At 36.5% G+C, this 23,409-nt stretch overlaps 1 protein-coding gene across 1 annotated transcript; it reads right to left on the reverse strand.

Moving 5' to 3' along the window:
• Positions 1–9,401: 9,401 nt before the first annotated feature.
• Positions 9,402–13,158, reverse strand: LOC113780761. The gene is made up of 5 exons (XM_027326535.1): positions 12,723–13,158; positions 12,389–12,619; positions 11,830–12,171; positions 11,260–11,742; positions 9,402–11,167 (listed from the first exon to the last, which is right to left on the reverse strand). Exons 1-5 carry the CDS (start codon positions 13,156–13,158, stop codon positions 9,402–9,404), a joined length of 3,258 nt encoding a protein of 1,085 aa, XP_027182336.1.
• Positions 13,159–23,409: the final 10,251 nt, after the last annotated feature.

Consider the following 23,409-nt stretch of genomic DNA (forward strand, 5'->3'; position numbering starts at 1 on the left):
GGGTTCACCGCGCAAGTGCGCGGTGGGAAAATTTGAAAATGTATATGCCCAGGTAGATTCTATTAACGGAGATAATCGAGAAAGGCAAGAAAGTGGAATGAAATCAGACAATAATGCATAGAGCATATAAATTGCTATAATATAGTTGCAATAACTCATAACAGATGGATGGGGGAATAATAAAAAAAGTTCAAAGTCTAGCAGCCATCTGGCTAGAAATAGCTTAAAAATTAAAGGCAAGCGAAGAAAAGCTTAGTTGTTGATGTTAAGGCCATTGAAGTTGATGTGATTGATGTTCATGGGTTCATCCATAGCGTATGAAGTAATTATTTCATAGGCTGCACATTTGATGCCGGCGAATCTGGAAGAGGAAGGTTTAACGTAGAACAGTTTTGTCCTTCCTTGCAGAGTACGCATGAGGTATGAAGCTAGATCAGTTTTCTGGTTCAAGAAAACGAAAGGAAGAAATTAGTGTAAAGAAAACATAAAGGGAAGAAAACACTCGTGACTGGATAGGGATGAATAGGCACCTGTTCGTATAAATAATGGAGTTCAGCAGTTGAGTAGTTAATTAAATTTTCAGCTTCAGTTCCCATAGCAGTAGCAGCCAATGATCTGCTTGAATCAGCAATGAAAATGGTAATACAAGCTCTGTAAGGGAGAAGATGGTATAACAGTTATAAAAAAGTATGGATTTCATGAATTCATTGAGTAAAGTGATTGTATGCACTGAAGAGCTTTAAAAACCTTGGTAAGAGTTCAATGCTAGCCTGACAGTATTCGCATTGAACTATCGATGTGCCTGTAAAGCTGTTTGGTTGATGACATTGGGGGCATGCCATATAGAATAATTTTTGGGGCCTAAAGGAAATTTCAATGATTCCTCTAATCCATGCAGTAGTGGTTCTCTGTAAAATAATAATAATAAGGATAGAAGGGAGGTAAACATGATTTATAGAATATAAATAGCAACAAGACAGTGACCTATTGAAGTGCAGCACTAATACGAAGAATTCTATTATTGGCAACAGGAGGGAGAAGAACTCGCGGATCAGTGTAACTTCCATTATCAATTAGCTTGTCTATTACAAGTGCATGACTATGGTACCTGATATATATAAAATGGAAGAAACGGTCTTTAAGTGGCTCAATGTAAATGGGAAAGCAGTGTATCATATATTTAATAGTTCTGACCAGAAATCAAGATGCATTGCTTGTTGCGAAAATGGAGCCACCGTAATGGCTGAACAATAAGAAGTTGAGAAGCTCAGGTCTGGTATTGAAATAAAAAAAGTGTTAAAACCAACAGCTTTCTAAGAAACATATGCATTTAACGTTCTTGAAGAAAAAGAGAGTAGTATATGGCTACAATTGTTTGTTGTCACCCTAACTCTTGTCGCAATAATGATGGGAAAATGGCGCCCAGGAGCTCTAATGATGGGACCATCTAGTTCTTCGAATTCTTTCCAAAGGGTTAGAATCATTGGTTTCATACTGGGAAGAAAAAGAGAGTATAAAGTCTACTGATAAAGGCATTCTGATTTTATAAATGATGATAGGAAAAGAACGAGATGACTCAGCAAGGGTTTACCTCTGATCAATAATAACATAATCTCGAGAAATGGAAGGTGATCCATGACAGGGTGTTGTTTTAGGAGGTAAAATATGGACAACAACTCCCATGACATCTGATATATATTATTTAAAAGAAAATATTAGAATACGCTTGGTAAACTTTGCCGGGAGTGAAAGAAATGGATTGTCAAAGCTGCTACTTACTCAGCAAATGATCGGTATCAGCATAGATATCTAGCATAGAAAAAGGGTTTAGGTGAAAATAAAAAGGAAATGAAGGAACAGGTTCCTGTATTTCATGTATGACGGTGTTTGGAGTGACGAGCCAACAAAATGGATATTCATCAGTATTGGCACATGTTCGTGGTTGGCAAACAGCAGCTCTAGATATGTAGTATTTTTTGAAAGGGACAAGCAAGTTGGCAAGCTGTTCAAGCATATCTTCAGCAGCATAGACGGTAACTCGAAGACTCTGGAATAAGGGAAAAAGTTATGCTTCGATGAAATATAATAGGCATAATGGAAAAGAAATATCTAGATCAATGTCACCTGATCATCTGCTAACACAAACGTGCGGAGTATTCGATGAGAGGAGGAATTACTTTTGGTATGAGTGACTTCAATCGCTCGGAGATAAACACTCCAATTCAGTAGAGACGGATCAATAGCAGATAAGGGAATGTCATTGGGTTCCATGGTTAGACCCTGTGTAATGAAATAAAAGGCAGTGGGGCTCAAGTTTAAAGAAAGGACTGAAGCATTAAAGGTGCAGAACTTATAGCTGTGTTTATGGAAGATGCAAATGGAACTGAAATAAATTAAAAAATGGCGCGAGATAAATACGCAATGGGAAAGAAAAAGCAGAGGAGCAAGTAAAAGGAACTTGGTTTTATTTGTACGGTAAAAAAGTCATGTTAAGCAGATGTCATATCCACCACTAGGGATGAAGTATGAATTGCAGAGCTTAGGATGCGCTGTCAATAAATTACAAGAGAAGTAGGACTGAATCTATAAATTAAAGCTGATACATAGTATCAGATCGAAAAGACGCTTGAAAGTAAAGAACATAGAATAGATGTCTGTGTTCATTTTTTACTTACGGTTGCTGATATTACATGATGAACATAATTGTATAGTATTTGCAAAAAGGGTGTGTCCCTCTGTCCAGAGATGCAATAGTGAAAAGCAATTTTGAATTGATGGATTCAGTTTTAAAGTTTGAAAGAAAAGTACTGAGGATGACTTGTGGAGGCCTGCAAAGAGCAGGAAATACTTAGTAGCTTGGAAAATATGTCTGGAACGAGGTGCAGGTTTCAATGTAATGTCTAATTGTTTGTTTATAAACTGCTAAGACGTTTGAAAGATGTAGAAGCTGTTAAGCCTATTTTAATTATAATAGTTCATTGTTGCGAACAAGTCGAAAGAAGCTAACAAACACAGGAGGATGGAATTGAAATTGTAATAAATTTAATTTTAAAGATGATCAATAGACTGAAGAAACATTTTATTTCTTTAAAGTCTATTACAAGGTGCAAGGCTGTGATTAAATATGAAAAACTTCAGTAAATGAGCATAGCAATAGTCTAATGTCCATACAGATTAGGCCAACTGGAAACGATACACCAGGCAGTGAAACTGCAAGTTTGATCATTTGATTATATAGCGATTGTGTGGTACCATGGAAATATTTTTTCAGCTCCATCGTAATCAAAAATCAAAACTGCAAATGTAGTCTGTGATTCTGGAACAAATACAAGAACTTCGTTATGCTGCAATTGGTGTTGAAGAACGAAGGATCTCCAATTTTGTTTGAGCTTGTTGCCCTTAACTCCAATTTCTGTAATGTTATGTCCTGTCTTGATGAGAATACTGGGAGTCTTTACACCATTCAAGAAGTAATCAGTGAATTTTGGAATTTTCTGGTAATGATCGGTGAGAGTTAAGATGGAAAGCTGAGCATGTAAAAATGGGCGAAATCAAACGAAAGAAAACGAACATAAAAATAGCTTACCAGTTTGTTTGGAGTTGATGCGTTAAAAATCTGGTAAAAACAATGTGAATCAGCCATGCATTGACAGAAATCTGGTTTCAATGATGAAGTCACTCTATGCTGGCTAATCAGTGAGGATGTATCATCTAAGGACATTAAGTATATAATGAGTAAGAAGTAAAACAGTGTAAAGTGCTATATAAATTAAACTGAGATATGTACTGGCCTTGTTGATGATAAGCAGCATTTTGCAAAAGACTTGGTAATGGAACTGTCCAAGGCAGGTAAACCTGTTGCTGGAGTTCACAGAAATGAAGAACATCGAAAATAAGGCCACCGGTATGTCGAACCATCAGTATATCATGGGTTTTAACGATATTGTCACGACAATATTCATCCCATCCATTCTGAAACGAATTGTTATTAACTGTGACAGGCCAACTTCGTATTCCATATCTGAGAACGATGACATTTTTCTGGTGATGATTAAGTAGAGATGTAAACCTGGAAGGTAAAACCTGAAGTTCGCAGATTCAGAACATAAAGTCAGGCAAGCCGATTTAAGCAATCTACATACAGAGAGACTGAGAGGCACTCTTGCAAAGGGAAAAAAGGTGTACCTGTCCTCTATGGCTACATCTAAATAAAAAACAGTAGGGCCTGGAATAATCGTTAGGTAGTTCAAAATCTGCCAGAGAAGCGGGAAGGCCTTCTGCCATTAAACTAACAGAAGAAGGTTAGACAAGAGAAACACCAGCGAGAAGGAATAGATAGAAAACGAGCAAGTGAATAAATGAGCTGAAAATATAAATAGTGAAGAGTACTTGTTTGTATAGAGTTGCAGTTTTTTGTTTGAGTTGTATGCTACATAACTGTTGTACATGACACAGTTAATACAGTAGGCATGATATATGAAGAGTCGATGTGTTGTTAGGTCAAGTATTTTATTGATATCAGTTTTAGCATGTCATACTTGTGATAATTTATAAGGCGCAGAATTGAGCAATTTTGAAAGAGGGAAAAAGCTGAACAAGAAGAATTGAATAAGATTTGTATATAAACCAGCATGTATTTGTTAAACACAGCGAATCATGAACAAAACAAACCAGTACAATGTTCAGAGGCGCACCAGTAAGGAGAATAATAAAAAGTAGATGTGGTACTTTTGCCTGAAGTGACATGAGACCACAAGAAATCCAGACAATGTAAATATTTATAGGTTTTAGTGGCACATGAAGTAACTGTAGCTAGTATCAGTAGCATTAAAAGAATAATGTATTTGCTATGCAAAAGTGAAGGTTGCATTAAATTATGGTATAATTAGGAATGAAAAAAAGTAAATTGATTGAGGAAGAATAATAACAGAGAATACGACAATTCATAGGTAGTGAAGAGGATCATCTGACATAGAAGATGGAAATGGTTCAAAGGGCTGTTTCATTTACATGTGCAAACAAAAGAAGAAAGTGCAAGGAGACAGTTGTAATTTCTGCAATGAAGTGAGCAAAAGATAACAGCTTGGCTCATTCAGAAATAGCATCTGTTCCAGCAGAATAAAAAATGAGCAGCCATGATTGACAAAAAACAAAAAAGCTAGGCTATCTGTTGAACATTGGAATGCTTATTCCAATCTTGCTTTCTTTGCTGGGTCGTTATCAGTACATTCTGGCTGAATCAATTGCGAGGCTGCCGAATCATCTGTCGCAGTATCATTAAATCTGTTAAGGAGGCAAAGCTTTCTTTTTGATGAAGAAGTTCCTGCATCTTGAAAGGAATCTTAAAATTTAAATATGGGAGAATGTAAGAATTTGGGGGAAAAAAGTATAATGATAAAGAATCAAAGCATACCTTCAACAATAGTTTCAGCAGATTCAATGTTCGTGCAAGTCAGTGGAACCATACTACTTTCCTGAGTAATAAGATGTTGTTCGGTTTGGTATTGAGACTCTTCACAACAATATATAATAGTATATCGTTGCTTTGCATCTACAATTTGACTCTGAACAGGTTTTATATGCGCAACAAACCATTTTGTTTTTAGAGATTCATGGACATGATCAAGCTGCAGCTCTATGTTCTGAAAAATTGCATAAATGGAATAGGGAAGAAGGTGACGCGGAGAAAATTTAAAAAATTGCATTGATTCATCACTAATGCAACGTAGAGATAATAGAGGTACCTGGTTAAAATGATCCATTGCTTCAGCCGCGCTGAAGGTAAGTAGCTTTTCAGCCAGATCTCCAAATATGGAAGCTGTCACTGTGCCAGTTTCATCTGTTAAATCAACGTCAAAGCGGCATCTACATAGAAACATCAGTCATATAGCCAGTGTTGCAACTCAAACAGAAAAAAAATAGATGTTATTGATAAAACAGATTCAAATATATAAAAGGCTGCAGGTAAATCGAGGTAAAGGCTTGTTATTGTGTAATAAGTTACCTTGGTTGAGCTGAGTGTTTTTCTTTACATGAATTACAGAGGAAAGTAACTCCATGCATTGCTGATGTAGACCGAAAGCACTCACTACAAGCCATGTACCAGTATCGTTGAAAAATGTTTTCAAAAGAGAATCGAACTTTGACCCATGCTGCCTGAAAGAGTCAGGTGAGCTATTATTACATCGAGAACCATACGGATAAATAATCATACAAGGAAAATACATGTATTATACCTTTTGCATTCCTGTCAAATTGCAAACCTGAGTAAATTTCTGGTTTGGCTGAAACGAGAGCTCTGGATTATAGTTCTCGTATACTTTGTGGTTAACTATATCCAAAAGAAGTTTTTCATTTCTCATTGCCCTGTTGGAAAAAATAACAGGTTACATTCAAACAGGGAACTAAAAATGAAGCCTGAGCACCGAAACTAAGCAGTATATGTTTGCGAGATTACCAATTTTTCAGTTCTCTCGCTTCTTGGACAGGTGGATCAACAAGAATGATAGAGTCAAACCATGTAGATAAAGCTACACCTAAAAGAAAATAGCATGTATGACTTGGGGAAAAAGCACCACGAGGAAAAAAATGTAACAGCTAACTGTTGACAAAGTGTTTGCAGGTAACCATTATAACAGCCAACTCTGACTCTTCTACATACAACGACCGGAAACCTGTGCATGTTCTGTAAAATTTTCTGGCCTTCATCATCGACAAAAGCATCCCACATGGACAGTTTGACAGTTTGAAAGCTGTTTTTTAGAGAAAAGAATGAATATCATAGTTGAAACTGTGAAAAGTGAATGTAAGAAATGATTATAAGCGAGAGAAACTCATACTCTTCATTAACAAGGACAAACTTTTGCACGCTGGATTTTTTACCATCTTTGGTAATTTGTTTCCGGTCCAGTGCAGATATAACAACAGCTAAGATGTCTATACAAAAAGAAATAAATTGTGAACAAAGTCCCTGTGAGAAAAGAAAAAACGAATATATATATATTTTTAATCAAACAACCTTACCCACAGATTGATCTTTAATATCCATGTATTTGATTAGGTCGGTAAACTTGGTATAGGTGAGCTTCACAGGTACAACTTCTTCATCATCACTGACCTCTTCAACAAGTGTCCTAGTAGATATAACCCACTGTGTTTGCAGACCGTTAGACTGAAATTTTGGAGGAATTGGTCTCACAACTGCATTTGTGATAAGATATTTCTTATATACTTGCAGAAGAGGACTCATTTTAGGGATGTCATTATTGAAAATGATTCCTTCAACCAAAGATCCCTATAAAAAAACAGAATGAGGTGACAATGTAGTTCGAAGCAATAAACTTTTTTAAGGCAGTACAAAACGGAACGGGAAAGTCTTTGAAAGCCGCAGTCGATAAATTCAAACATAAGCATTAAAGCCTTTTAAAGCTCTAGTTATTCAGTTTAGAGCATAGAATTGAGATAGTAAAATGGCTAGCTATGTACCTCTGAGTCCAAGAAAATGAATTTCTGTTTTTTTGTTGGAGTAGCAAGTGACGATGTAACATGTTGTTTTTCCTGAACTGTGACCTTACATGTCCAATTTTTTGTGCCAGGAAGAATCTCTTTCATTGGAAGAATCTGTGACATCCTGAAGTAAGAAAACAAGAATGAAGGTGAAGGAATGAAGATGAAACTGAGGGGAATAACAATTATAAATGGCAAGCATTTTATATAAACTGACCTTGACAGAGCATTGTTACATTGTAGCTAAATGAAACACTTCACTAAAAACAACATTTCTTGTTTTGTTATCAATTTTGATATCGTCGAAAGTTCCAGGAACAATCAAGATTTTAACTGTATCAGGAGTCCTGGCTCTAGACAGTGCAACGTAAAGTTGGCCATGAGAAAACACAGGTTCGCGCAGATAAACTCCAACATAATCCAAAGTCTATCCCTGAGACTTGTTAATCGTCATAGCGAAACATAGACGGATGGGGAACTGCGTTCTTATGAAAGGAATACCATTTTTTTCATTTTCAGGGGTTTGCAGAGGAATTCTGGGAATGAAAACTCGCTTGCCTCTGTGCTGACCAAATACAATCTCAGCACAGATGGTATGCTGTCGTAACTCTCTACATATGAGCCTTGTGTCGTTGCATAGGCCTTCAGCCGGGTTCAAATTCCTGAGAAGCATGATAGGACAGTTTACTTTGAGGAGCAGCTTATGTGGAGGGAGTCCTTTTGGATTCTGACTATTTAGAAAGTCCTGATAATCTCCTTGAAACCTCTGGTTAATAGTTTTATCTAAACTTATATAGGTATAAAGCTTCCCTGAAAATTTCTCAATCATCATATCTTTAAGCTCATCAACAGAGCTATTTCTAGGAGAAAGGATGCATCTATTGATCATTTGATAAGGATCGGTTGAATAGAGATTCAGATCAGGGAAAACACAATGTATTAATCTGCATTTAATTTTCATAAATTTGGAGTCAAAAAAAGTATAACATAGGAGCTAAATAGCCATTCAAAGGATAACATGAATGATAGACACTGAAATCACCTGTCCAAGGACTCGTGTTTGTCATGATAGGGAATTACCAAGTTAGAAGGGAGTGTTACATCACCATTTTCATCAACAGGCTCTCGTCCTTCACCAATTCGCAACAAAAAGTCAGAAAAGCCTGGGTTTAAAAGAGCTCGCATATTTGCCTTCAATGTCAACTTATGCATACACAACCACAACGGGGAACTAAGAAGGCTTGATTCAATTAAATCCTGTTCAGAAGCATGTTCAATAACTGGTAGGGTCTGTCGAAAATCTCCACCAAAAACAACAACATGTCCACCAAAAGGGAGATCAGAATCTTTCAAGTCCTGTAGTAAACTGTTAAAAGCCTCAATTGCTTGCCTCTTAGCCATAGACGCTTCATCCCAAAGAATCAATTTAGACTCACAAATTAACTTAGCTATGCTGCTCTGTTTGCTAAGCTGACAAGTTTTATTGTTTGAGAAATCTAAAGGAATTTTAAACCGAGAGTGCGCAGTTCTTCCTCCAGGAAGAATGGATGCTGCAACACCAGAAGTAGCAACAGCGATAGCAATGTAACCTTGAGACCGCAAAGCAGACAGAAGCGACCTATATAGGAAAGTTTTCCAGTTCCGCCAGGACCATCAATAAAAAAGGCTTTACCTTTTGAAGAGAAGACTGATTGTAAAATTAAATCAAAAGCGTATCGCTGTTCGGGATTCAACTTCAAAGGCAACAACTCATCCTCAGGATCAACCACAATGCTTCTCTCACTCTCCATTTCTCTGGTACTCCGTTCAGGCATAGCAAAGGAATTAGCAACTAAGTGAAACTCACCTATACTCTTTCCCATTTGTACTAATGACCTATTAATGTCCTCCAAAACTCATTTTTTAATCTCACAATCAGAATAATGAGTAAACTTCTGAGCATGCACATAATCTGATGAGAGATCCTTTTCAAATCTAGTCCACAAGAGTTTAGGATCAGTAGGAGAACAGTAGAATAGAAGAGTAGCAAATAGTAATCGCAGAAATGATGGCATTTGAAAAGCTACAGCTTCTTCTAGAGTTTCTTCTATATAGTTATCAGATTCCAACAAACCCATCTTAAGAGCAGCTTCTCTAAAAGAGCTCATTAGTTCACCATTAACAGTCAAAAGATCATCAAATGACGTGGGACCACGAACATGGCATAACAAGAGCCTCAAAAAATATCGTTCACCCTCCTTTGGATTTGCTGTAACTAATCTCCCTATTACTCGTCGGTGCTCCCTTTCAGACCAAGTTTTTGTTTTAGGAGTCCATACAAAATGTTCAGGGAACTCCCTATATAAACACCTTAAGTTCTGCGCTTTTGCATTTGACTTGTTTGTCTTAAAAAATTCAGTCAGCATGGTCCTAGAGAAATCAATTTTTTTCAGCAAGTAATTCAAATCTGAATTCCTGTCAAAAGAAATGGATTGCTGATCAGGAAGATGGACTTGAAGAGTATAAACGGACAGAGTCATTTCACTTAGCCGGAACTCATAGATTCGCCATAATGCTTCAGGCGGAGATATCCATCTGCCTTTCTGAAAGTTACTGATCTCGTTGACGTCACTACAAGAAGCTTGATCAATGACCTGAAAGCTGATAAGATCAGGTCCTATGAAAACATATTTGTAAAGGTATTTGACAAGCTTCACTGTGGAACAAATTTCCACATTTATATGGCAATCGATCAAAGCAAGCAGGTATCGGTTATGAGGAATAACCCATCTATTATCCAACTCATGCCGCCGAACTTTTACTTTTCTACCATCATTCCTCCTTCTATAACATGGATATGAATCTTCAGCATGAATGGTATGATCTGAAAAGTTTTTTGGATAATGACTTTTACAAGAACCATTTTTCATGCAAGGACAACTTTTATCCATATCTCCACAGGGACCGTGAATCATATGCTTAACTACAAGAGAGTATAAGTGCTGGTGTTCTTTTGGGTCAGGAAGTTCAGCGCAAACAATTTTATCATATGATTCAGCATTTAACAATTTGAACTCTGGCTTAAGAATTAATAAGACATGAGCATGAGGAAAGCCGCGTTTCTGGAATTCGATAGCATAGACGCACGCTGTAACCTCTCCAAAAATGTGTTTATGCAGAAGTTCAGACTTAAGGACTTCAAATTTAGCTCTAAAAACTCTAGACAATAAATCTGGCCTATCCTGTGGCTTCTCTGTATATCTCAGACCCTCCTGAATCTCCTTCCACATAGGATTGCATGTCATGGTCAGAAAAATGTCAGGTTTCCCATATTTTTGAACCAAAGACATGGCATCCAAATATCTGCGTTTCATATCCCTCGGACCCCCAATAAAAGATGCTGGTAAAATGGTCCTTCGACCAACTCTAGAACCCTGTGTCTGACCAATAGCAATGCTATCTAGAACTCCTTGGAGCACCTCTGTGCGTATCTCATTCTGTTTTCTTCTGTGGAAGTCAAGCCTGGACATCTCAATCTTAATGTACGAACCCACGACAAACTGCTGAAACAATCTAAGACTGTGCAGCAACATAGACACATCATCATCTCTGACTTGGAACTTGTAGCAATAATATTCTTTAGCAGACACAAAATAGTCTTCAGTCGAAGCCTTGTCAGCAACTAAAAAGGATAGACATATAGACATAATAAGGGAAAAATGTACACCTGATGACTAAACGAAGTAAAAAAAAAGCAAGGGGGGAAAAACCTGCCTCTTTGCTCTAACTCCAACAATTGCGATGGAGTATGTATGGAAGAAAGATCAACAGATGGGTCTACCTCAGAGAAAGTTCCATTTTTTCCCTTTTTATGAAATCGCTTAATTCCATAATGCCACCCAGATTCACCTCTAGGAAAGAGAAGAGGATACTGTAAAGAATCACAGCATCCATAATAAGGCTGGACTCTATAACTCGTGCTAGAGTGACTATAAACTTGAATGTGAGGACGCATATCAACTGAATGATCGTCAGTTTCAGTCCAAATAGCAGCAACCTGGGACGTAGTAGGAAGGTTATATACTCGCTGGTCGAGTCCAGGATTACAATTGAGAATAATTCTATGATCTTCAAGGTTTGGAACATCCCTTAAACTTTTAAAAAATTTTGCATAAGGATTATCTTGGAGGAGATTCATAAGCAGCTTCAAAGTATCCTCACGAAGCTTATCAGAGTTCTGAGCTATCTTTTTTAATGCTTCATCAGTATCATAAAAATATAATTGAATTCCACTAGCCTGATCACCGTTTGCCAGCAAAGAGTTCAAAAAGTGATAAACCTAACCCTGAACTCGAAAGGTATAAACTCCAAGTTTATTCTTTGTTAATTCCCTGTCATATTTTGCAGCATATGACGTAAAAGCTACATTGTTATTATAAGTGCGAGCCTTTCTTCGAAAATCCTCACACTCCTCATCAGAACCAGTAAATAAACGCTTCAAACTGTAAGGCATGGGAGGACAGACAATTTTAACCTCGCCTCCACGGCAGCAGAAAGAAGGAGGTTCCATGTGAAACCTCTTGGTACCACAATGTTCACAATCCGGAACACTGGGAAGAACAAGAGATTCCTCAGGGATTCTTTCAAGTCTAGAAAGTTTTGAGCGGCCACGTCGGCAAGAGACAGCTGTAAGTCCGCAGCGAAAAGGCGTCATGCTAGAGAAACGAGACTAATTCTAATAGTTTTGAAAAAGAAAGGAGTTTGTGACCATATAAATCGATGCATAAGCTGGTACGAAGCAGTAGCATCAAAAGCTAAATAATAGGTTTGATTTTGTAAACAGCTACACTGGATAGATAAGAAGAAACTATGATCAGAAAAAGTGGCCAAATAATAGTATTACCCCCGGACAAAAAAGGCGTAGGCAGAGCCTTCGGCCGTATAGAAGGAGAGAGTTGGCTGTCAGAACGCAGCTGAGCATTATTTGTATCCTGCACAGTACCATAAAGCTCATTTTGGCAACCAGTTTGCAGATAAGGATGAAGCATTTCAGTAAATGTGTGCGTATTTTCCCCCCTACAAATAGACGGCAGAACTATTTCATTGGCGGCAGACGCTGATTCCATGCGGTGCTCTGCAGCAGGAATCACCAACCGACACAGCAAGGTAGACAATAAACAAATGCGAAGTGGAAAGAATACAAAACAGAGGTTTCAAAGAAGCAGAAACAATTGAACCTGTACCGCTAGAAGAAGAAAACAGAGGCAGACGGCAAAGACCAGTAGAGAAAGACGTTTGATTGTGAGGATCTAATGGAGTAAATTCAGAATTAAGACGGCAATCTGAGTGTTGAATACCCCCAGTGTCGCGCCCATTAACCGCACTAACACTTAGATCACTAAGAGAGGTAGGCAAATGGGGAACTGACTCGTCATAACATCTACTATCGGCTCGCTGACGAGCACTATGAAAGGCGCAAACAAGAGAGGTTTGACAATTATGCTGGCTACCCTCGCCCTGACCAAGGGGCGACCCATTTGCGTGACTATTGTCAGGAACAGTAAGCCTTCTTTTCTTTGCAGCATTAGCATCACGGCGACGGCATAAAAGCTCGGCCTTTTCTTGCTCTGGCATTTCGGCATAGCGTTTACGACGCCTTGAATTCCTATCCATGTTCTTAGACTGGAAGGCTGAAGAAGATAAACTAAGCCCAACAATCAAAGGAAAAATGACACAGCAACACCCAGATTGCAGAACAGGCAAGAGAAGAAATGGAATAGATACAATCACACAGCAACAAACACAGAGGCATGCAACAGAGGCACAGAGTAGAGGACAAAACATTTTTTTTGTAGCAAGAAATTCGAACACAGGAGGACAATAATAAAAATATGTAGAGTACAATGAAAGAGCACAAGGAAGAACGAATATGCCTAAAGGAAGGAACAGGAGATTAGAATAGTTTAAAAACCTGAACTGGCTCAAACAAGCACTGACTGGAAGCACACGTCTCCAAAGCCAAAAGGGCACCAGGTGAAACAGAACTGGCGTAACACACTGCCACAGCTTCCAGAAAAACAACGAAAGGTTTAGCATGCACACAACAGCAGAAGCAACAATGAATAACATGGAGAAAGAAGATAAGAGCAAAGAAAATAGACAAAAAAAAGCACAAACAAGCATTACAGTGAACAAACAGAGTGCAAAATGGAGAAGGATGAAAGAAAATGAGTAGCGAACAAGGCAAGGTTGAGAGGATGTAAGCGACCAACAAACAAACGAAGAGAGTTAAAAGCCGAGGGAAAATGATAAAAAAATGGCTGCAACGAAAACAAACGCGAATATGCACAGCATCGACGAAGGCAACAGCACAAACCCGCATTTAAAAAAACCCGAGGAAGGAAAAGTAAGGAGCTAGAGCTGTGGTTGTGGAAGACAACAATGCAACAGTAACCAGCTACAAGCAAAGGAAAAAGGCCGGGAACATGCAGAGGAAATTTAAAACATAGAGAAAATGCAGAAAATGTCTGGAAACAAAAGGAACATCACCATACACAGCATCAGTGCAGCATAAAAAAGCAAAAGGAAAAAGACTAAGAACCTGCAGCTGCGTTTATGGAAGACGGCAATGCAACAATAACCAACTCCAGAGCTAACAACCAGGAAACAAAAGAATGTAAGACAAACAGAGCTAAAAGAGTACAACACAAAATTTTTAAAAGCAAAAGCAACGGTGAAGACAGAATACACTCACCATAAGCACAGCAAACAAGCGATAGCAAAAAGCAGCGAACAGAAGACAGAGCAATCAAAAGCAAGCTAAATGGAACCCAAAAAGAAAGATATCCAGCAGAAACCGACCGAATTACCCAACGGTTACGAGGTTTCCTAGCATGGCCGTACAGGGATTAAATGCCTCGTTCGTAAAAGCCGAAGGAAGTTGAAGATTGGAAATTTGGCGGTAGAGGCCATTTGACACAGATGGGCACACCCGCAGAGATTATTACCAACAAATACAGAAGTAAAAAAACAGGTAAAAAAAACAAACTCTCAAGGAGCAAAACGTAATTTCACCTCTAACCAAGAGGCTGTTCTGCCGCTAATGACTAATGATGACTATGACTAATGACTAATGACATCAGTTCATTTGTTTTGGGGAAAAATATATATATATAAAAACCATGCAAAAACTACCTGTCTTAAAGAAGAAGAAGACTACCTGGTACGGGAAGCTGACATCATAACCAGCGGCCAATCCCTACAACGCACATGGGCGGACGACCATCCAATGTGGCAGGGGGCGGTTCCCTCTTTATCTATATGGTTGAAGAGAGGTGCAGAAGCTCTCCCATTGGCTTAGGCAGGCCTTCCACCACTTCGACTGATGCGGACGTGGTTCCTCTAGTTGTGAAGAAAGAAGTAATGAAAGAAAAGGGAAGCCCGGGCCGCGTTTGCTTATATATCATTCTAAACCTACTCCTCCTTCATTGAAAAGAATATAGATCCAACGAACAAAGTAAATTGATCCAATATAAGTAAAGATTTAGTTTTTACTTTCAATCTCTAATGACTTTGTTGTATTTGTAATGCTAATGTCTTATTTTTATTGTGCTGATATTATTTTTGTAATATCGGCTTTGTGGTTGTACTTGGTGAATAAAATTTGATTTAGGGAAGCTTTAGGTTTCACTTTAGAAATAAAATCGAGTTCTATTTAAAATTTGTTTAACAATGAAATTTCTAAATTAAACATAAACACAAAAGAGAGTTCTTTCAACTAGGAAATCTCTATATTGTGTTTCTTTCATTTTTCTTTCTTGCTTTCTTTCATTTTTTTTGTTCTTTTTTTTTTGTGTCATACAAACACTAAAAGTGAAAGAAAAGGAATGTAGAGATTTTGAACCTGCCATCTACTTATGAGGATGATCTAAAGTACTGATCAATAATATGACAAATAAAGTTATACACTCACTTGGATATTAGCATTTGCCCAAGTTTATTGAGTTGTACTTCTATTATTGAGTTGTACTTCTAACTCTAGTACTATATATTTGTTTTTGGTTCTAGAGTTGAGAATTAGCATAATCGAAGTATAAGAACTGTTTAGAAGACACATTATGTCATTTTCATTTTCTTTGTTTTTCTTTTTTTTAGGGGTACAAAGAACGCATATTATGTTAGATTTAGTGATTATCAACTTTATGAGTTTGAAATTTTTCTTGAAATTACCTTAACACTTAATACTAATATAACTCATAGACCCCCTCATGCATAAATTGGCACATCTAAATTCTCTTACATGATAGAGCAATTATTGGGCACCTTTTGCGCTGTTATTTGGTCATAATTTTGGCTACTTACTGTGCTAAATATTGAGTTTTTGCTCATATTTGATATTTGTGTAAATTGTAGGCGGTTGGTGTCAAAAGTGATCTCCCGAGACAAATTTTCAGAAGACTTTTATTTCATGGCATGCCCACGCCAGAAACTGAAGAGAGACACCTAAAAGACGGACTCCGCGGGATTGGTAAAGGAACAAAAGAATTAGGATGCGGCTACTCTCAGGTGGGCCGAAAAGGAGGTAGGGCCCAAGAAGTTTTAATCCTAAAAAGCTTTTGAACTCTGATATTTTTCTTGGCTTGCGGCGGCTACTTTGAGAGAATTGGCAAAAAAGCCAGATTCACGTGGGATCTAGAGATTAGCTTCAGTTTTTTCCTATTAGATGATTTGGCTCTCTGCTTTAGTTTTGTATGATTCTCTTTTAGACTTTTGCCTTTACTTTTCCAAACGAACACGAAACCCACAAAGAGAAGCAGGATTTTTCGTCTGTTCCTTCGTTAATTCATTTTTCCCAATTCTTTGGCAATTGTGTGGATGGAATCAATCAAAACACATGAGATTGATACGATGAGGAGCGGCTAGATTTCTCCTCTACCCAAAGGTCGACACGAAGGCGCGGTCCATAACATCTGTGAGATCTAATCGAACTTTCACTGTTTTTTCTAATCCGTTACTATTCGTGCGTTTCCTGGATTAATTGTTTATGGTTATTTTATTAATTGAGTATTAACAACCGGATATTTAATTTAATCTAATAGCCTACTATCACGTTAACTAAATTGAATCCGTAATTGTTCGTTTAGTTGATAACTAGCGACAACCACCATAATTGGATTTATGTTGGGGAAACGTAAGATCTAGTTTAAATAAATCCTCTTAGCGTGTTTATTGGTTAGGGTTGGGTTTTTCTAACTTTAATGCAATTGGATAATTAAATTCCTACGGTCGTACTTAGGGTTATTTTCTGGCTAGAGAAGCAGTCAACGGTCGTACCTTGACAGTCAAAAAAGTAAGAAAAAACTGGCTGTTAGAGTTTGTTGATAGCTATAACCAACCTAGTGATGAGTGAATGAAATATCTTTGCATCGATGATTATTTAATTGGACCGTATCTGAAAAGTTGATTCTTTGGGTAGAATTTTATTAATTGCTACTTTTAGTAAATTGTACTTGGTGAGTTAACTTTTGAATCTTGTTTATTTTATTTTCATTTTCATTTCATTAAATATCCCCCAATTTTGTTCTATTGATTTGGAAAGAAAGAACTTCCTATCCGTTCCCTGTGGAATCGACCCTACTTGCCATTGTTTGCAAATTTAATACTTTTATAGACAATTCTGGTATATTGGATCAAGCAAACTCTTCAAAAATAGGGTGAATCAAGTAACTCATTGCACACTTAGGGTCCTTGCTCCAGTACTTGAATTTGTTCTATAATTAATTATGGTGGTAACTAGGACTTTTTAGTAATTATTATTGCACAGGCTCGACACCTGTCAATTTTTTACGTCGTTGCCGGGGAACGGTGTTTTGGTTAATTTTGTTTCTTTCTAAGTTGTTTTTCTTGGGATTTGTCTGGCATTTTTCTAGTTTATGCCTCGTTCTTCTCGTACAGGTGAATTGATTTTCGACCCAAAAATAGAGAAGACTGAGCACCAAACTAGGAAAGAAACTAGACAACTCAGAGAGGAACAATCTAGCGTTGCATCTCAGAGATTGGACCTGGAGGTTGAGTCAACAGAATCGAGTGGTGATAATTTAAGTGACCCAGGTCAAGAGGACATCCCTATGGCAAATGCAAGAACGCTAAGAGAGTTGGCTGCTCCGGAATTAGCCCAGTAGCCTTTGTGCATCACATTTTCAACTCTAGTTGAAAATACCTCTTTTGAACTGAAATCCGGATTAATTCACCTCTTACCCACGTTCCATAGCCTCTCGAGTGAGGAACCCTATAAACACATCCAAGAGTTCGATGTGGTCTGTTCTAGTATGAAACCTCCAGGGATTATTGAAGAACATATCAAACTTAGAGCATTCTCTTTCTCCCTCAAGGATGTAGCAAAGGATTGGTTATGCTACCTACCTGCAGGTAGTATCACAACATGGGCTCAGCCGAAAAAGAAATTTTTGAAAAAAATTTTCCCTGCATCCCGAGTTGCAAGTCTAAGAAAAGAAATATACAGCATTAAACAGTATCTCGGCGAATCCCTATATGACTATTGGGAAAGGTTCAATAAGTTGTGCACTAGAAACCCACAACATCAAATTAGTGAACAACTATTGATCCAATACTTCTATGAGGGACTTCAGTCATCTGACAGGAGTATCATTGATGCTGCGAGTGGGGGAGCACTGGCAAATAAGACTCTGAGAGAAGCATAGGAGCTTATCGAAGTAATGGCAGAAAACTCTCAACAATTCAATTTTCGCGAGAATAATCCTACCCGTAGGGTTAATGAGGTAGAAACGTCGTCCATACAGCAGCAGCTATCGGAGCTAATATCTTTTGTTTGGCAATTAGCTGTGGGGAATGTGTTTCAAGCAAAGGTCTGTGGAATTTGCACAAACGTGGGCCACCCCACTAACTCGTGCCCTATTCTGCAAAAGGATGGGGCTGAACAAGTGAAAATGTCTAGAGGCGTGCCCGCACCTCGTAGGCAGTACGATCCATACTCGAACACGTACAATCCGGATTGGAGAGACCACCCTAACTTCAACTATGGGAACAGGCCACAGAGTTCATTCTCAAATCTTCTACCAGGATTTCAGCAATCATGGCAACCGAATCCTAAACCGTCGTTCTCTAATGCAAGAAGCTCTTTGAAGAATATTGTCAAGAGCCTGGTCACGAGCACTGCTCAATTCCAGCAGGAAACCTGTCTCTTGAAGAGCGGTGCAGAAGCTCTCCCTTTGACTCAGGTGAGCCTTCCACCGCTTTGACTGCTGCGGACGCGGTTCCTCTTGTTGTGAAGAAAGCAGTAAAATGTCATCTCTAGAAGAGAGGTGCAGAAGCTTACCCTTTGGCTCAGGCGGGCCTTCCACCACTTCGACTGATGCCGACGCGGTTCCTCTTGTTGTGACAAAGAAGTAATGAAAGAGAAGGGAAGCCCGGGCCGCGTTTGCTAATATATCTAAATCTACTGCTCCTTGATTGAAAGGAATTCATATAGATCCAATGAATAGAGTAAATAGATCCAATATAAGTAAAGATTTATAGTTTTTACTTTTCAATCTCTAATCAGTGTTGATATTATTTTTGTAATATCGACTTTGTGGTTGTACTTTATGAATAAAATTTGATTTAGGGAAGCTTTAGGTTTTACTTTAGAAATAAAATCAAGTTCTATTTAAAATTTGTTTAACGATGAAATTTCTAAATTAAACATAAACACAAAAGATAGTTCTTTCAACTAGGAAATCTCTATATTGTACAGTGTTTCTTTCATTTTTCTTTCTTGCTTTCTTTCATCGTTTTTTGTTCTTTTTCTTTTTTCTTTTTTTTTTGTGTCATACAAACACTAAAAGTGAAAGAAAAGGAATTTAGAGATTTTGAACCTGCCATCTACTTATGAGGATGATCTAAAATACTGATCAATAGTATGACAAATAAAGTCATACATTCACTTGGATGGTAGCATTTGCCCATATGTATTGAATTGTAACTCTAGGACTATATATTTGTTTTTTGGTTCTAGAGTTGAGAATTAGCATAATTGAAGTATAAGAACTGTTTAGAAAACACATTATGTCATTTTCATTTTCTTTGTTTTTCTTTTTTTTAGGAGTACAAAGAAGGCAAATTATGTCAAATTTAGTGGTTATCAACTTTATGAGTTTGAATTTCCCTTCAAATGACCTTAGCACTTAATACTAATAATAACTCATAGACCCCCCTCATGCATAAATTGGCACATCTAAATTCTCTTGCATCATTTAATAATTGAGATTTTTTTTTCCTTTAGTTTTATTGGTTTCTTGCTACATAGGAGGAAATTGGGAAAGAAAATTAGTGAGTAATTGTTAACCACCAAGAGAAAGATTATCTTCGACATGAATGTGAAAAGGATGAAAAATGGAATTAACATACAAAAATATTAAAAATATCACGGGGAAATGTTCCTTATAGATAACGAACTTGAATTCATGTATTTTCTATTGGAATGAAACTATTATCGGATAACTTTTGAAAGGATTCAATAATAGAATGAAGGTTTCTTCATTTGGGTTTTAGGAATTAACTTACTATATACAAATAGGAGGGGTGCTTTTGAGAAGATTTTTTTTTTTTTTATTACACGAGAGGGAGTCTAAACCTTACAAAGACCAAGAGGAAAGATAAATGCTCGAGTAAATTCTAAACCCCAGTTTCATTGCTCGCATGTGCAATTTGAAGTCAGTTTCACGCATAACTTCTTGACATGTGTCAAGCTTTTTCTCCGCAAAGAAATTTAAGCAATGGATAGGTGGCAAAAAGAATATTACCAATTTACCACAACCTTATGCTGGGCCACCGTGGGCAGAGCCGCGACAATCACAACAAGTCAATGTGAGACCATTATCGAAGCCTTGTGGGTCCAACTAAGTTAAGGTAATCGGCTGTACTAAGTGAATTATGTAGTCGAAAATTCTTTTAAAAAATATGGAACTTTCTAAAGGACAACAATAAATGTAGATATACAATAGATTCAATTAATAAATTAATCATCATCGATTGTTGAACCATGCAAATTAAATTAGCCTTTTGTGATCATTATCACTGTCATTATTATTTATCAGTTAATAGTAATGGATTTTTTTTTTTTTTGTTGAAACCCATAGAGTGTTTTATAACTAAAAATATAGATATAGGTTTATATTTTTTTCCGACCCTATTTTCTAAATTTTTTTCACTCTTTTAATTTCTTCTAGTATTTTTAAATTTTTATTTTTAATTAAAAATATCAATTACATTGGTGAGTAAATATTGATTCCCTATTAAAATAATAGTCAATCACAAAATGAGCTTATGATATCCATCAACTCATTCCGATTAACCTTAATCAAACGATAAGTATCGCAATGAATAATTTTGAAACTCATTCCTTGAGGAACCAATTTGCCTAATGCCTTCTAAGTACATGGAACAAATTGACCTATGCTAAACTTGATTGACGGCACAATTTGGGTAGATAAATTTTTTCGTGAAAATTCATGAAATATGCGATGCAACTCCCCAACCATGATCAACTGTAAGTAAGGAAAAAGTAAATTCAATGAATGATTGGTACTTAAGATTATATTTAGTGCATAAGACATGTTCTGGGTGTGTGCAAGTAATCAAAATTAGTTTTTGTAAACGATAGATATGATGTGGTGATTAGTTATTTGGTAATTAATTTCAATTAGCTAATTACTAACATAATTTAAGTTCATGGTTGTAATTAGATTTCAAATTTAAAATTTGCATAGTTGTCATTCATCTAAAACTGATAATACATACACTGTCAATATATAGAATATTAATCCTTAAGTGAATCCGTTAACTTTCTTTTTCTTTTTTTTTGTCCCTCTCCTTCTTTCTCCTTATTCCGAAAATTCAAGCAAACTTTTCAATTGTTGCCTAACTGATTCTCAAGTTAATACCTAAATCTTTTTTTAAATCTAGTAATATTTCATTAGTCGACACTTGTCACAATCATCATTTGTATCATGGTACAAATTTTCTTTGGTTCTTTTCTTTTTCTTTTTATTCAGATAAAAAATTTATTTACTAATGTAATATGTTTTATTTTTTATTGCAATGAAACACTATTACTCATGTTCAAACAATATGGGGGACTTCAACTACTACATGCACATATCCAAAATTTTAATTTTCATCCAATTTCTAATTACATTTTTGTTCATAATACTAACATTTACCGCTTTCATTAATTGCCATATAATGTAATCACATTTAAATTTCTAATTCTTCCATTTATCTTTACACTCCACTTAATTAACTTATCTTTCTACAATACTTATGAGTCATTATTTTTTTTTTTTGTTTCAAGCACAAATTTGTAACACTATATTTGAAAAGTTCACCATTTTCTTCATTCCCGATCCTCTTTTTCTTTCTTGTTTCTTTGATGCCATTCATATTTTTTTATTTTCATTTTTGTTGGGGCCTGTATATTTGGAGAGTTTCCAAAATATCTCCAATTAGCAGGCCATTTTATGATGACCAAATTTGTAAAAGGGCTTTCCCTATAATATCAAAAAAAAAAAATTTTTTTTTTACATGAGTTGCGTTCTTATTGTTTGGTCCCACAAGCAACTGGCCTTTCCTGTTCATAGCACAGCTTTAGGGTGTCTTCCTCTACCCGGCCCTACCAGGCCTTCTCATATAGGTTCTGCCCACGATGAGCACCAAAACCGATTCTAAACCATAAATTTAAAGCATATTGAGAAAATGAAATTTCACTCCTAGCAACCGAGCAGAATATCAGCGCAATATTATGTGAATTTGCTTTTAAGGTATTTGGAATATAATTACAGTGCTCAGGCTAGCAAAGTCATGCATGGGAAGAGATAATATTTTGTTTCGTTAATGGTCATGCATGACTTTATAACAGCGACAGAGCCAGAAGTGTAATTCAGTAGAGGTAAATGTAATGTGTAAATGTAACCAGGCAAGCACTGAGATATATATGTTTAACATATAATATAAACGATATACCTAAAAAATTACGTACACAATCACTATGTATTTTTTTTTTTTTGGCAAAAGTGAAATGAAGTAAAAGCAATTTTCGTGAGTTTCAATCGTAGTTCAAAAATAAGCAAAAATTTTCAAATGGTTTTGCATGTTTAAAGCATATTGAGAATGAAGAAGAAAATGCGTAAAGATAAAATTTAATGTTTGTTGGTGCCTTTAATCAAGTGTGAGAAGTGAAATGTATAGTCATTTATTTATAAGTTGTTGATTTAGAATGTCAAGTAAATATCTTGTTGACGAATGATGGGTGATATTCTCTAATAGCTAGTTTGGAAGAGCAGATTTGGTGAGAAAAGAAAAGATTACAAAGGAAAGTTGAATCTTTCTCACATTTGGGACTTTGGATAGGAAAGAATTGAAAAGAAACGGAAGGATGTCAGCTCCCTTCCACGTCAGAAAAACTTTCTGCCCACAATCGGCGGAAAACGTGAGAAAGTGGAGTGAGTTAAATGAATTATACCATATGCCATTTTTACCCTTAAAAGATTAAAATATAACTATATAACCTAATAAAATTCTCATGGTATCTTAAGATTTAAGGGTTTTTACGTAAAATTGAATCTTGTCTTTTCAATTCTCTCCCTTCCAAACAAAGGAAAGTTATTTCATCTCCTTTCTTCTCCAAAACTCCTAAATAACATGAAAAGATATTATAATCTTTTCTTTTCTTTTCTAACTTAAGGTTTCTGTTCTTTTCTTTCCTAAACTCCCAAACTAGCTATAAATGTGATGGCATAATTATTGACTTACACATACAAATTAAAGATTTTGATTGGAGTGGCGGAGACAATTGAACAATCTTTTATAAATGTGAGGGCAAAATAGTATGTTTATGGATATAAACTG

This window comes from Coffea eugenioides, chromosome 8 (assembly GCF_003713205.1).
Source record: "Coffea eugenioides isolate CCC68of chromosome 8, Ceug_1.0, whole genome shotgun sequence".
Taxonomy (NCBI): Eukaryota; Viridiplantae; Streptophyta; class Magnoliopsida; order Gentianales; family Rubiaceae; genus Coffea; species Coffea eugenioides.